Source organism: Panthera leo, chromosome B3, assembly GCF_018350215.1.
Source record: "Panthera leo isolate Ple1 chromosome B3, P.leo_Ple1_pat1.1, whole genome shotgun sequence".
In the NCBI taxonomy this organism is placed as follows: Eukaryota; Metazoa; Chordata; class Mammalia; order Carnivora; family Felidae; genus Panthera; species Panthera leo.
In genome coordinates this window covers 110,566,638-110,583,170 of record NC_056684.1, presented here as the reverse complement: position 1 = coordinate 110,583,170, position 16,533 = coordinate 110,566,638, and the positions used below count along the sequence as shown (strand labels likewise).

At 44.6% G+C, this 16,533-nt stretch overlaps 1 protein-coding gene across 2 annotated transcripts in view; it reads left to right on the top strand.

Moving 5' to 3' along the window:
- The window catches only part of SPTB (spectrin beta, erythrocytic), a 149,640-nt gene that overhangs the window by 67,066 nt on the left and 66,041 nt on the right, over positions 1-16,533 (top strand). For both annotated transcript variants that reach the window (XM_042943498.1, XM_042943497.1), the window contains 2 exons: positions 14,651-14,803; positions 15,459-15,657. In XM_042943498.1, the coding sequence (XP_042799432.1) occupies positions 15,510-15,657 (148 nt within the window). In that variant the 5' untranslated portion in view covers positions 14,651-14,803; positions 15,459-15,509. The remainder of the gene's footprint in view (positions 1-14,650; positions 14,804-15,458; positions 15,658-16,533) is intronic.

Here is a 16,533-nt window from a genome sequence, read left to right as displayed (position 1 = left end):
GTAAAATGGGTGTAGGGGAATGTGAGGCACAGCCTTCCAGTTATGGAATGGATAAGTCACAGGGATGAAAAGTACAGTACAGCATAGGGAATATAGTCAATGGTGTTTTAATAGCATTAAAAAACCACATTCTAATAGGTATGTAGTAGTATCTTATTGTGGTTTTAATTTGAATTTTCCTAATGACAAATGAAGTTGAGCATCTTTTCGTGTGTTTATTTGCCATCCATATCTCTTTTTTTGATGAAACATTTGTATAAATCTTTTGGTCATTTGTAATCAAGGTCTTGTGTTTTTTTTTTAATTTTTTTGTTTATTTTTGAGAAAGAAGAGAGGGAGACAGAGGATCTGAAGCAGGCTCTGCACTGACAGCAGAGAGTCCGATGCAGGGCTTGAACTCATGAGCCAAGAGATCATGACCTGAGCCAAAGTCAGATGCTCAACTGCCTGAGCCACCCAGGCACCCCTGAGGTCTTGTTTTTTAATTGAGAGTTCTTTATGTATTCTAGGTAAAAGTCCTTTATCAGATATGTGTTTCAAATAATTTCTCCCATTCTGAAACTTGTGTTTTCATTCTCTTAACAATGTCTTTTGAAGAGCAGACATTTTTACTTTTGGTGACCAAATTTATCAGTTTTTTTCTTTTAGGATACCCGATTCTTTATGGGTTATTGGTGTTATACCTAAAATATTTTCTGTAACCCAACATTACAAAGATTTCTCCTGTTTTTAAAAGTTTTTTTTCTGGAAGTCCAGGTTTTCCACTTAGGTCTATAATCCATTTTGGGTTAATTTCTGTTTGTGCTATGAGGTATGGTTCATACCAAGGTTCATTCTCTTTGTCATATGATATCTAGTTCACCATTTGTTGAAAAGGCTATCTTTCTCCATTAAATGTTTTTTGTATCTTTGTCAAAAATCATTTTCCCCATATATGTCAGTCTATTTCTAGACTTTATTCCATTGACCTATTGGCCTATCCTTTTGTCATACTATACTATCTTGATGACTGTAGTTTTGTGATAAATCTTAAAATCAGGTCATGTGAGTCCTCAAGTTTTGTCATTTTGTTCAAAGTGACTTTGCTGTTCTATTTCCTTTGTCTTGCCATGGAAATTTTAGAATCAGCTTGTTGATTTCCACACACAAAAAAATTCTATGGAGATTTTGCCTGGTATTGCATTGATATGTAGATCAGTTTGGGGAAAATTGACATCTTAATCATTTTGAATCTTTCAATCAATGGGCATGGTATATCTATCTCTCCATTTATTTAGATCTTTAACTTCTTTCCTCAGTGTGTTGAACTTTCAGCCTATAGATTTTGCACACATTTTATTTTATTTCTACCTAAGTATTTTATAGCTTTGTAGGGTGCTATTCAATAAAAAATTGTGAAATTAATGAATAATGTCAACCTATTTATGAATGCTTGCCTTGATGCTGTGTCAAATACAAGATACTAGAATAGGATTGGAAATTCATCAAAGTCCTTGGTTATGGCCAGGACAACAGTGAGGTTAAGTGGTCTGAGTATAACTCTAGAAGGCAGGAAATATGGGCTTCATGCTGACCCCCTTCTCTCCACATTCCTTAACCTTGGACAGCTCCTTCTCTCAGCCCAGGGTCTGTCTCCTAGCACAAATTTTATATTGGGTTAAGTTTATACTTTTCAGGGATGCTATTGGCAGATCTGGCTCCTGTAGATACAGTACACAGTCGATTCTCTTGCATGATTTAGAAGTGCTGAGTAGTCTGTCTGACCAACTATTTAAAACCCACTGGCCTGGTTTGGCTCCTAAATTGTCTCTTTCATAGCCCTCCTTTGGGTAAGATATTACATTTCCATAAGGCCCTTACTAAGATGTGTTCCCTGGGAGGGCTAGTCTGGCACCTTGGGAAAGTAGATACATCTGTTTCACCCAATTAACATGTACTAAATGAGTACCTACCAAGTGCAAGGACCTCCAAGGTGAAAATGGCTTCCCTGTGAGGAATTTATGATAGGGAATTAAGTTAGATCATTCAACTCAGTGGAGGTACCTGGCATCAAGGGAGGTTAAGAGAACATGGATGCTTAAGACAGGGGTGAAAGGGAAAGAGAGTTGCAGAAGGAGTAATAGGGTAATGACAATAGACTCCACCTACTATACACTTTCATTTTTGCTATGAGAGCATGCATATTGAGCAGACCCACAAACCTGATACAAGGAGATACTGTATATTACTTGTAAGTAATAATACCTTGGGGTATTATACAGTTGTAACATCATTTTCATGTAACTTTATTTTTTTTTTCATTTTTAAAGTTTATTTATTTGGAGAAAGAGAGAATGCAAGCAGGGGAGGGGCAGAGAGAGAAGAAGGGAGAGAGAGAGAGACAGAGAGAGAGGGAATATATCCCAAGCAGGCTCTGCACTGCCAGCACAGAGCCCAATGTGGGGCTTGATCTCACCAACCATGAGATCATGACCTGAGCCAAAATCAAGAGTCAGACGCTTAACTGACTGAACCACCCAGGCACTCCTGTGTAACTTCATTTAATGTGTACAACAGCTTTCTGTGATAAGTGGTGGGTATATTAATTAGGATACCCTAACAGCTCTAATAAAGAACTGTAAAATAAAATTTTATTTCTTGCTCACATCATATGTGAGTAAATGGTTATAAAAGCATTTGTAGGGTGCTATTCAATAAAAAATTGTGGAATTGAGGCAGAAGCTTTGCTTCCCCACAGTTGTTCAGGTAGTCAGACTCCTTCCATTTTGGCCTAGTAGTCTAGGTTCTAGGAATTTAGCAAAGAATAAGACAATTATGGGATGATTTTTATGGCTAAGACCTTGAAGTGTTGCATGTCACTTCTGCTCATTTAATCACACAATCATACCCAGCCACAAGGTGACTGGAGGATGCCTCCAAGCTGTCTGTAGAAAGAGTAGAAATCAGACATTGGTAGACCCAAACAGTCTCTGACACAGAAACACAGGGTCTTTTCCTCATTTTACAGATGGGGAAACAGGTACAGAGTAGTTCAGTGACTTACAGAAGAACATACAACTCAGGAGTTAGGATTTCAGCTCAGGTCTTCTGATAAAATAGAAACAATAAATAGTAATTACAATAATATTTAACAGTTGTGAGTGGGGGTAGGTATTAAATGGAGCAATCTGCATGAAGATCTGAATAAATTACAGGTTCCCGTCCTAACCCTGGGCTTTGCTACACAGTCCTACCAAGGGCCAAGCATTTTTCCTGAGGACTGTGGGCAGCAGAATGACTACATGATGTAGCATCTGGTGCTTGTCTATCAGCAGAGCCCAGGGAAGGGGCTTAATAGATTATAGTGGCTGAGAGGTGCTCTCTCTGCAGGCCTAAGAGGTTATACACATTGAGAACTGGCTCTGCCTGGCCTGAAGAGGCTGCACTGTCTTTGCTGCAAGACTAGAGCTGCCCCTTGCAGGCAACTTCCCTTATGTCTCCAGAAGATGGTCTCATTGTGTCAGCCTTGTGTCCTGGCCAAGGGTGGGGCAATTCTCTGGCCAACATCCATTCCCTCAGGAGTCTTTGTGGGCCTGAGTACCTTTTAAAAGGTTAATTTTTATTTAATTATTTTAAAAGCTCCAACATGAATGAATAATTAAATTGGCACCCATATCTTATATATTATTTATAGGTTCAACTTTTAAAATAGCTCTTTTCATTTGTGTGGTGGAGATTATGGATAGAAACCATTCTGTGACTGACATTTCTGTGACTCCAGAAAGAATAAATAAAAGACTTCTCAGCTAAGTGGGGTAGAACTTCTCTGTCTAGAGGAATTCTGGGTGAGAAGCTGCTGCTTTCATCAATGTTTTGTGTGAGGAAATTGAGGCATGGTTGAGTCAGAGCTACTCTGAAGAGTGTCAAGATTTGTAGACATTAGGAGGAGCTTGGGACACTGTCCACCCCTTGTGCAACTACATTCCAGCCAAAAAGGAGGAGATGGCAGGAATGTATGGTTGAGACAGGGGCAACAGTGACAACATCAGGGCATTGATGCCCGGCTTGAATCCATGCAACTGCTGCTACATGCCACATTCCCAGCCCCCTCTTTACCTTTACCTTCAAATGAGCCTCCAAATGGTGTGTCCTCAGCAGGAGCCATCCTTAACATCTTAAGTAGCAGTGCTCTACATTTCTCAGTTTTCATCTATTTTTTCAACATTCAGTAGCCTCATTTCACACATTTGGCTGTATGCTAGGCTATTGGGATAAAAAAAAATGAATAGGGATTGTCTCTGACTTCAAGCAGCATACAGTCTACTGGGAAAGAAGAGAAATAGATTATCATCCTACAACGTAGTTAAGCACTTTGATGAACATGAGCCCTGAGTGTGATGGGAACCTAGAAGAATCACCCCTGCCTCCCACAGCTGCAGGGGATGGTGGTGGAGATGGGGAAGTTTCTTGAAAGAAGTGATGACTAAGATAAGTTCTGAAAGACAAGAAATTATTCCAAAGAAGAGGGAGAGTTTTCTGGGCTTAGTGTGTGCAAATAACATGGCCAGAGAGAGCCAGGGATCTGAATAGAGTTCATTATGGTGGGGATGTAAGACTGGGGAAGTTGGGAAGAAGGTTTGGATAGAAATGGTGTTCAGTTAAGGGACTGATCATGAAGGGCTTTGACCTCAATTTTTTATGGGTTTTAAACTTTCTTCCAAGATAAAGAAGAGCTATTAAAGTATAGAAATGATATCATCATATTTGTATTCTAAGATAATATTTCTAGCTATAGTATAGAGGGTAGATTGATACAATAGACAAAAGGGAAAATATAGATCCAAAGAAATCAAAAGGAAACCATTTGACTTAAGATGATGGTTGCCAGAAGTGAGGAGGAGAAGTAGAGACAGAGAATAGAGATTTGAGAGACATTGAGGGGAACGAGTTAGTGATATACTGGGAAAGTAAGAGGGGTAGAACATGATCCCAGCATTTGGTTTGGACCATTGGGATATTGGTGAATGAGAAACATGACAGGAAAGACTGGGACAGGGATGGTCATATTTTCAGCTGGGGATCATGTTGAGTGTAAGGGGCCTGTGGGTCTTCCAGGTGAATGTTCAGAAGGCAATTGGATTGATGGACAGTAATTGAGGAGATAGATTCAGAAGCCATTAGCATGAGATGGTAATTCAGGTCATGATGTCATGAGAGTGAACGAAATAGCCTAAAAGAGTGTGTAGACAGAGGAAGAAGGAGAAGAGGACCCAGGGTTGAACTCTGGGGAACATCTCATCCAAGTGAGAGATACAGGAAGAATAACCCACCGAGCAGACCAAAGAGAAAGGACAAGAAGGTTCAGAGAGGACAAGGAGTATGTCCTGGAAGATAAGGATGCAACTTTAGGAAATTTTTTGAATGGTCAACAGAGCTTAATGCTGCTGAGAAGTCGAGATAAGACCTGAAAAGCATCTATGATTTTAATCAACAAGAGGGAGGTGTCAGTGACCTTTGGAGAGAATAGTTTCATGAAGTGAATGGGGGAAACCAGATTTCAGTGAATTGAAGAGTGAGTGTCGTATAGATGAGGAAGTTCTCATGAATGTAAATATACTATATCTATATTTACCTTAGGAGCAGAGGTTATTATACATCTCAGTTTATCATCTCATTTTCTAGGGAAACACCCCTCTCCTGGTTGGTTCATGGTTGATTGACTGACTTTTCTTTTTTCTTTTATTTTTTTAACAAGTCTTTTTTTAATTTAAGTATAGTTGACACACAATGTTACATTAGCTTCGGGTGCACAACTCAGTGATTTGACAAGTTTATACATTATGCTATGTTCACCGTAAGTATAGCTACCATCTGTCTCATTACTTTGCTGTCACAATATCACTGACTGCACTCCCCACGCTCTGCTCTTAATTCCTGTGACCTACTCCTTCTGTAACTGGAGGCCTACCTCCCTCTCCCCTTCATCCATCCTGCTCAAGCCCCCACCTACCTCCCCTTTGGCAACCAGTTTATTCTCTGTATTTAGAGTTCTGATTCTGCTTTTTGCTTGTTTACTCATTTTTTTTAGATTCTATTTATGAGATGAATCAGATGATATTTGTCTTTTTCAGTCTTATTTCACTTAGCATAATACCTCCAGGTCCACCCATGTTGTCTCAAATGGTACAATCTCATCCTTTTTATGGCTGTTTCATAGTCGTGTGTGTGTGTGTGTATGTGTGTGTGTGTGTGTGTGTGTGTGTGTGTGTGTGTGTGACATTTCTTTATCCATTTGTCTATTGATAGATACTTGGATTGCTTCCACGTCTCGGCTCTTATAAATAATGCTGCAGTAAACATAGGGATGCATATACCTTTTTGAGTTAGTGTTTTTGTTTTCTTTGGGTAAATACCCAATAGTGGAATTACTGGATCATATGGCATTTCTATTTTTAATATTTTAAGGAACCTCCATACTGTTTTCTGCAGTGGCTGCACCAGTGCCCAAGTTTACATTCCTAGCAACAGTGCCCAAGTTTCCTCCACATCCTTCACATCCTCATCAACACTTGTTTGTTGTCTTTCTTGATTTCAGCAATTCTAACAGGTGTGAGGTGGTTTCTCATTGTGGTTTTGATTTGCATTTCCCTGGTGATGAGTGATGCTGAGCATCTTTTCATATGTCTGTATGTCTTCTTTGGAAAAATGTCTACTCCGGTCCTCCGCCCATTTTTTAATCAGATTGTTTGGGGGTTTTTTGGTGTTGATTTCCTTTTATTTTCTTTTACCTTCTCCATTCCCCTCATTCCAATCTAGAGGTGGCCATTTTCATGTGTTTAAGAGTTTGCCTCTTGTTTGTAATATGCTCTTATATGTATTGTTTTGTATGTATTTAAATTTTTTTTTCCAGTGGTGTGTTATAGATCTCATTATGTTTCTTATTTATTTTATCCATCACTGTGTTTTTAAGATTCTCCAGTGCTGCCATGTGTCTTCAATGTGTGCATTCACTACATTTTACTGTCCATCCCCCAGTAAGGGACGCACAGGTTATTTCTACCTGCCCACTCACCCCCCGTAATCAATATTGCAGTGAACATCCTTGCACATGACCCCTTTCAGACCTGCACGAGAATTTTTTTGGTCTATAAGGCCAGGAACAGAGTTGCAGATATGTAACCTGCCTCCTGAGAACTGGCAGAATGCCCTCTGGAATGGCTAGGCCAATTTACACTCCTACCAGCAGGGTACAAGGTTCCCACTCTCATATCACCATCTACACTTCACATTATTCAGCTTGATAATGTTTGCCTATAGGATCTCTTTCTTGCTTTAATCTGTATTTTTGGGGTCAGTAATAACCTTGAGTATCTAGTCATAGGCTTTTAGTCTTTTGTATTTCCTCTTTCGTAAGTCACCTGTTCATATTCTTGGCACATTTGTCAGGAAATTTGACTCTGAGAGGAAGAGAAAATATGGCAAGTAAGAGTTTTATTTAAGATGGGAAAGACTTGAGCATGTTAAAATGAAGATGGATGGGAGAAAAAACTAAAGATTCATCTTCCTCCCAAGATTGGAAGGATGGACAGAAGGCGAGACAACGAAGATCTGGCCTCACTTGAAAATAGCAATGAGATTCAGGAGGATGTGGCACTGAAAAGGGGAAGTCTGTGCACATGTCACCATCAGCATTCCCTGAGCCCATCTCCGTTGTCCTCTCCACTTGGATGTACAGGCAGTGAATAATCCATGGGGTTGGGTAGGAGGAGAAAGGTGACCTCACCTCAGATTCCAGGACGATGTTGTATATTGTGCTTCTAAATGTTTGAAAGTTGTTTTAAATTGCCAGGAGAGAGGAGAGATGCCTAAATTTCAGCATGTGGAGTGTGGCACAAATACAGTTGTAGAGGCATCTGACACAGTGGTGGGGGTTGGGAGACGTGTGTACCTTCCTGGTTGGAGCAGACTTAGCATAAGAGAAAGTATGAGCTCAGCACTGGACAGTGTGGGGCTTTGGTAGACTGTGCGATGGTCTTGTTACAGAGTAGAGGCAAGTAGTCATGAAAAGGGCCATTCCGGATAGATTGAAGGGGTCAAGCCTCGACAGAGATGGACCATTACACAAGTCCAGGTGGGAAGTCATAAGGGCCTGAAGTGAAATAGAGGCTTTAGAACATAAAGGAATGACAAAAGGAAGACACTGTAAAGAGGCATAATGACTGGCTTTGGTGATGAATAAATAAGTGCCTAATAAGTAGTGCTTGGATCAGGGAATATGGTGGGACAGAGGGGTTTAAAGAGGTTCCAGAGCTTGAGCTTAGGTCCCTAAGAGGAGAATATTGATTTAATGACCGTGTGTCCCGAGCACAAAGCTAAGCACTGGAATATAATCATGAGTAGGACTGACATGGCTGGTGCCTGTGAGGAACCTATAGTCTATGCAGGAGGAAGCAAAAACACAGACCGATAGATGTATGAGTAATTACTGTTATGATGAGTGCTAGGAAGGGGTCAAGCAGGATGCACAGACTGAAGCTGACAAAGGATTTACCTGAGACAGGGTGCTCAGGAGGTCTCCCACAAGGGGATGATATCTAAGAGGAGACCTGAAGGGCCAAACATGCAAAGGTGGTCCAGAAAGTATCCCAGACCAAAGGCATAGCATGCACCAGAGCCTGAACTGGGGAAGAAATGGCAGGTTGGAAGAAATGAAAGATTTGCAGGTTGCACCTAGTGAGTATGGGGAGATGAGCTTGGAGAGGGAGGCAGAAGCCAGACCACGCTGGGCATGGTAAAGGAGTTGACATTTATTCTATGTTCCAGTTGTACCTAGGGCATATGACTGTTTTAAATAAAATTGACAAAATTTAATTTTAATAATAAATGAACATTTTTATTGTACAAATTTTCATACATATAACCAAAGTAGAGAGAATAGCGTCATGAACCCCCCCATGTGTAAATCATTCAAAGTCAGCAGTTAGTAGGGGCTTCCTACTTCATCTCTTCCCCACTTTGCTGAAGCATATTTAAGTAAATCCCAGATGGCATGACCTGTCCCTCTGTACATTCTTCAGCATCTCTAAAGAACATTTATTTTCTTAGATAACCACAATGCCATGATCACACCTAGCATAATTAACTATAATTTCTGATTATCATCCAATATTGAGTCTATAATTCAGATGTCCCTGTTTGTCCCCCAAATGTGTTTTGGTAGCACTTGAATCAAGATCCAAATGAGGTACACATTGTATTAATTATTACATCTCTAAGTCTCTTTTGATCTACACAGTTCCTATTTTCACCTCCTTTTTTGTTTGTTTTAATGCCATTGACTTGTTGAGGAAGTGGAGGCAGTTGTCTGCAGAATGTCCCATCTTGTGGGTCTGTCTCTTGCTTCCTCATGTTGTCATTTAACCTGTCTTTTGGTTTCCTATAATTCCTGTAATGGGAACTTAACTCTAAGGATTGATCAGATTGAGGTTAACTTTTTTGACAAGAATGTCAATGGTCATGATTTCCTTCATATTGTATCATCTCAGGAGACACCCAGTATCTAGCTGTCCTATTCTTAATGATACTAAGATTCATCAGTGAATTCAAGCGTTGGGAGCTTGATTGTATTGTATAGTTCTCCATTGACTTATATAATTATTTTATTCTTTTATATTTTTCTGAATCAATTACTTCATTAGAAATATCTCAACGATTATTTCAAATCTATTATTTCAACTTACTTTTAACCACCTCCAAAATTGAGATCTTACTACCTCCCTGACAATTTTCACTGAAGAAGAGAAAGGTCATGCAGCACCTGGGTGGCTCAGTGGGTTAAGTGTTTGACTTTAGCTCAGGTCATGACCTCATGGTTCATGAGTTCGAGCTCCGCCTCAGGCTTTGTGCTGACAGCTCAGAGCCTGGAGCGTGCTTCAGATTCTCTCCCTGTCTCTCTCTGTGCCCCTCCCCTGCTCACACTCTGTCTCTCTGTCTCTGTCGCTCTCAAAAATAACCATTAAAAAACAAGAGAGAGGCCACTGTGAGTATTCTGGAAAAGTCTTTGTGGAAGAAAATAAATTGGGCATTCAACTTTTCATTCAAATACCATAGAATATTACTTATTCTGGGAGAGGAAGCCAGTAGTTATCCTGAAAGAAGTGAGTTAGTAAAAGAGGTAGGACTGGGTTGTAACAGTTTTCTGTAAATGTAGATAGATATTGAGCCCAAGATTCCCAGTAGAGGATAGTCTTTGAAAACTATGTATACTAAAAGTATCATTTCTCCTGTCTTCTTTAATCACTCCCAGTGGACATTTGCCTCTGTGTAGGACGTGAGGTGCTGATAGATGCTGTTAAGATGTAGGGATTGCCCTATCAGCCCTCTATCAGTGCTAAGCTGCACCTGTTCTCCAACCAAATCCCTATAAGAACTGTTGGGATCATGATCCCACCATACCCCCACTCCCATTCCAGCAGCTGCAGCATAACTGGAGCCAGTTCTTAGTAGGAGATTTTTCCATGATGAGAGTGGACAAGTTGTGACATGTGGGCCTAAAGTCCCTGCCTAGTGACAGAAGCTGGAGAAGAAGGGTCTGGGTAAGGCCTTACCAAACAGCTGTGGACTCGAATGGCCAGGGTATTGCAAGTACATGGGGATCCTTGAAGGTGGCAACCCTGTATAGGAATCTTGATCCTTTTAGAACACCTAACTATACTCTGCCACTGATGGACTGGTGGCCAGGGCAGATTAGGATGGGAACTGCAGAGTGTGCAAAAGCAGCATGTGCTCTGGGGAGGGGAAGCAGCTTGGTGCTGGCACTGCCAATGGTGTCCCCCTCTGCTGGAAAAGTCACCCACAGGTGTCATGCTTACCTCATTGGGCCTCACTGTCACCCCATGGTCCAGAAACTCCCCTGTTCTGTCATAGGAGCCATGTTCTCAGACTTACCCATATTGAGACTGAGCTATAATTTTTAGGTAGTGATATCTGGTAGACAGTTGGAGGTGCTAGACTAGAGCTTGGGGGTGGGAGGAGATTAAGGTTTAAGATAGATTTAGTGTACTCTGTACTGGGCGTCTCATTGGTTCTCACGCTGTTTTAGTATGTATTTGCTCTTTAAGGTATCTGGGAATATGCAGTGAGATTATGATCAGATGGAGTAGGAGGGTGTTCTGTTTTAGTAAATGCACTGGCAGGAAAGTTACCAGGGAGACTTCAGGATTTAATCTCCTGACCTGGATTGCCATAGTATCAAAATATGTTAAAAGCAGGTTTGGCGTAGCATCAAGGGGCAGGACAAAATAGGAAGCAAGTGAAAAGTCCAACCTTAAAACTAGAAGGAAAGTTAAAGGTAGAATGGGTCCAAATTCTCTGTTTAAGGAAGACTCCATCTAAGCCTTTGCAACAGCCTGTGACTTGTGACCCTGTGAAGGAAGAACAGCATCACCCTGTGTTCTCCCCTCCCCCATTTCCCACTCCTGAAGTAGACCTTTGGGCTTTATTGCTTCTCATCTAAGCAGCCAGGGAAGAGGAGATGGGGTGGGGAAGAAAAGGGCAGTGCATCCAGCCTCCTGCTCAGTGCTGCAGGAAGCCTGAAGCGAGCTCTAGCTAGGGCTCCGGCAGCACCCTGCAGGCGGGGGGAGAAGCAGCTGCTGCTGCTGTTGTCACTGCTGCCACTTGCTGGGGTCCCAGCTGCCCGAGGGATTACCTGGGCATAGCATGTGAGGCTGAGATTCTGAGACTAACACCCGATCTCGGAAGCGGATGAGGTCCTGGGCACAATGTGAAGGGTGGAGCTATGAGCTGTGGCGGTGATATTGTGAAATCCATTTACCAAGCAGGCACTCCTTCTGTGAGTGAGTGCCCTGTACGATCCGATGAGCTTTTCCGTTCTGAGCTGTGGGCAAGTCTTCTAGGAACCCATGCTGATCAAAATATAACCTGGCCTTAGTGGCAGAAGTTCAGCAGGTGAGGGCGAGCCTCTGGACTGCACATTGGGAGACAGGCCTGCCCCACTGTGATAGGCAAATGGACAGGGAAGGTGGGCTTTCCCAGGCAGAGTCACACAGGCCAGAGAAGCCCCACCTCCGCTTTGACAAGGGTCTGGTGGGTTGGGAGAAGCTTCTTAGGAACTTGAGGGTGAACTGGGGAGTAAAATGACAAGGAGCTACTTATGTCCTTTCTCCTGGGTTTGCTGGCAGTGGGGTGAGGTGCAGCTTAAGGTCTAATGTTAGCCAGGTGCTTGCTGTCTTTCATACTTAATGGAGGCCCATTCTAGATGCATAGATGACTTATATCCTAAAAAATGTGACCGGATTACCTGACCCTCAGGTTCCCCTCAGATACCAACTTGTCATTTCCATGACCTTCCAGGCCTTGTTTGGGGTTTTGTTTCTGCTTTTGTGTTCCTGGAATAACCATCTGTAGCTTTCCCATTTTAAGATTTTCTTCTCTTCTGCCTCTCACACCTGATTCTGTGAGATTCTCCCCTTGCTAAACCACCGAGCACACTACCCCCGCCTCCCTTGGCTCTGAAGGGACGCCATCTGGGCAGGCCACCGGGGTGGGCACAGCTATGGGGCAAGAGGAAGAGGGCTTCCCTTTCATTTCTGCACCTTTTTTCCTTGGTGGTTGCCTTCGAGGACCTGACCTCCTAAAAACAAAACAACCCCCTCACCCCAAACCCTAGACTTGTGTATTTAGACATAAATGTGAGTTTTATCACATTCCCTGCCAAGCCGCTGCCTGACCGCTCCCTTCTCTGAGCCACGGTGGCAGGAGGCATGGCGTTTTTAAGCAGGATGAATTGCTGTCTAGTGGCTGTTCTTCTGCACCCAGGGCCATCAATCTTGTCTTGAATGCTGGGCCTGCTGGTGTGCCTGCTCAGGCTCATCTTTCTGGGGCAGACTTATTTACAGAGCCATGGCAAAGGTAATCTCACTGACCACCACCACCCCCCACCCCCACCCCCCCGCCCTCCACCAGCCCATGGCCTGGGCCTCTCTCAGCCGCTCTTAAAAATAGCCTAAGACAAGAAGGAGAGCCAGGGTCCGGTTACCTCCTGCAAGCGGGATCTGATCTTACCTCACCTCCTGCGTCTGGCAGCTCGGCACTTCTCAGGGGCCACTGGACAGGCTTGCAGGCCAGCAGGAGGTGGTCAGCCTGTCAGTCTCTGTCCTGCTTGGAGCTGGGAGCCAGCAGTCACTCCCCTTCAGGGAAGCAGGGGTTGGGGGGAAGGCATGGGGGGGATGGAGTCCTTCCCAGCTCTCTTTGCCCAAGCAGTTGAGTGAGAAATCTCAGCCATGGAACTCGTGTGTCCATTTGTGGAAGATGACAGGCTGTGTAAGGGATGAGGGTCTTCCTGGGCACAGGCCTGGAATTGCAGGGCATGCTTTGTTTGGAGTCATGACTGGCTTCCCCACCTTATATCTCCCCTTCCCTGAGAAGCAAACACCTTTGTCAAGTCCTGGACACTGGGGAATACCTTCTGTCCCCGTGTGCCATGTTCTTCTCTCACCTAAATCGAATCTGCTTCCCTAAAAATCTGCCTGGTAGAAGGGGAGGAATCAGGCTACAGCCTGGCCGTTAGCCCTAGCCATAGCAGTAATTCCCTAGATGACCTTGGGGAGCCCTCATCCTGTGTTAGGCCTTCGTTTTCTTCCTTGTGCAATTAAGATGGATAATTCTGGCTCCTGTCTTACCTGGAAGGGATGTGGTGGGATTGATTAATTGGACTGGGGAAAAAGGAGTCTGGAGTGATTCTGTGTCTGAAAAATAAGGGCGACAGCACTGCATTTACACTTGGATTGGTGAGCTTGCATCATTTCTTCATCAAACATGCATCTGTTTGTGTGTGTGTGGGGGATATCAGTACCGGTGTGTGTGCTGGGGTGTATGTATACGAATGTGTGAGTGTGCACACATTCATAGAGGAAGTGGCTTACTTCACAGCTCACTGGTTGTCCACACTTGTCATTTGTCTGCCTCATGGCCTCCCCACCCCATTTTGTTCTCTTGGATATGAAGGCTCTGGGCTCCCTGTCCTATCTTATAGACTTGATCTTGGAATCCCTTTAGTTCCCTGGGGAGATGCCTGAATGGCAGGTACTGGAGAGGAAATTAAGGCTGAATGAAAGACAGTCATTTTCCAAAAGCCCACAACATTCAGGCCCTAGCCTTGCACCTCTAGTCTCCCATCTCCCTTGTCTCCCTGACTCTGCCCTCACCCTCTAGTTACGTTGTAAGTTTCCTAAATTTTGCCACGGTCTTTCTCACCTTCAGAACCCTGCACCTGCTCTTTATACCGTTTGTTTGGACTTGCCCCTTTATCCCTTCACAGAATGTTTCTGAGCTTCCTTTGGGAACCACCTTACGCTTCCCTTATCCTGACATCCAGCCCTGCCATGAGACCCCACAATTCCCTATTCTTTCCCAGCGGTGGCACACAGCACACCTTACTATAATTGCTTATTTCACTGGGTGCCTTACGGCCAGAATATAAATTCTATGAGGACAGGGCACCTCTTGTCTTACTCAGAATTGCCTCGCATAGTGTCTGCCCTCTAGTTGGGTCTTGGTACATATTTTAGTCAATCATGAATGAATGAGCAAACATGATAAATGACAGGCAAGTAAGAACACAGTGCTCCTGATGCCCATGTGCCTTGCATAGATGAACACGCACAGCTCCGCTGTCCGTGGGAGCCCTTCGCCACCACCCCCACCATCGTGCTGACAGCCTTGATAGGACAGCAGTCTCATCTGGGCGCCTCGGTCTGTCTTGGGATTCAACCTTGTCCACGCACCTGATTGCACTTCAGAGAAGGTAAAACCAAGAGCTCAGCTTTCTAAATATTTGTTGCTGGGAAAGCTCTGGGAGGGATCTTGGGCAGCCTCTGAGAGGAGTACACTTTCCCCAGCACTGCTGCTGGGGCTGGTGGCATCAGTGGCATCTCCTGTTCATCTCTCTCCCCACTGATTCACGTTTGAGTGGGACTCAGCCAACTTCCAACTTTTCACCTCTCCTTCCTGTCCAGGTTTGGTCCTGGTCCAGTCCACAGGGTTGAGCTGCTCTTCTCCCCACCCCACCCCCATCCCCCACCCCGCCCATCCCCTGGCTCCCAGGAGAGCCTCCCCTCTCCAGCTCCCAAGCTTCCACAGCTGCCTCAGCCGCAGGTTTGGAGGAAGCGGGCTTGCTGCGACTGACGTCTCCACCTGCTGGCCGTCCTGACCCTTTCTGCTTGCAGCTCTCCATCCCTGCCGCCACTGTCGCCGTTACAGTGTGGCGGCGGCGGCGACTGCTGCTGCTGCAATATTCTATAACCCAGAGACCCCAGGTGGGAAGCATGGCCCGGCAGATGGCACGGTGTGCTCCTCCTACAAGGACCTACCCCTGCTGGATGCTCCGAATAAGTTTCCCCTGAGAAAAAGTCCAAGGGGGAGGTAGCTAACCCTCTGACTGTGTTGCTGTTCCCCCCTAGGGACCCTTCCATGAAGACTGAGGCAGGCACAACTGCTGAGAGCCTGCTGACATGACATCGGCCACGGAGTTTGAAAACGTGGGCAACCAGCCACCGTACAGCCGGATCAATGCCCGCTGGGATGCCCCGGACGATGAGCTGGATAATGACAACAGCTCAGCCAGGCTCTTTGAGAGGTCCCGGATCAAGGCCTTGGCAGGTACCATTTGGGGCCATGGGGGTTAGAGAAGCCGGTCTCATAGTCCCAAGGTTCAGTCCCCTCCCTGCCTGTGGCCAGCCTTCTGCGTGCATTGGCGTGAGCCCTGGCAGGAGGTGATGGAGACATGGCTGTGTGGCTCAGGGAGACTTGGCCCTGTTGGGAGGGAGCAGAGGCTCCCACGCATGCCCTAGTTCATCCCAGGTGGGAGGTGGTGCCAGGTGGGCCCTGCCCTCTGCCTCTGTCCTGAGTGACCTGTGGCCAAAGTGAGAACTGAGAGAGAGTCTGGGCAAAGGAGTGTCTGAGGGGCTGGATGGCCAGGCAGAGGGGTGTGCAGCTTCATTATGCACCTCAATCTCCTGCCTGGTTCTGGATAGAGAAATTATCATCCTCCTCTCTGTTGTCCTAAAAGAAAAGTGTGATTTGATAGGACATTGAGAACAGGTAACATCCTCCCCACACTGGCTCAGGAAGCAGGATTTTCTAGACTAAACCTCTTATCCTTAAACTGGAATTAGATTTTTACTTAGATTCATAGTAGATTTCTGTGTGTGTGCGTGTGTGTGTGTGTGTGTGTGTGTGTGTGTGTGTGTGTGTGTGTGAGTGAGTGACAGAGAGAGAGAGAGAGAGAAGGGGAGGGAGGGGGAGATCTTAAATCTCCAGCAGAAATAGTTTGTCCTCCCCCTGCTGGCTGGGATATGATTCTTGGGATTTTTTTTTTTCTTCTCCCGCCAACCCCTGTGACCACTGCTTCCCTGGAGCCTGGCCCAGGGTAGCTATATTCGGACACTAAGTCCTTGGCCAATAAAGAAAGTTTGAGTTCTGTGGGATAGCGTGTGGGTGGGAGGGCTGGGGGTAGATTCCATCATCTGCTCCACC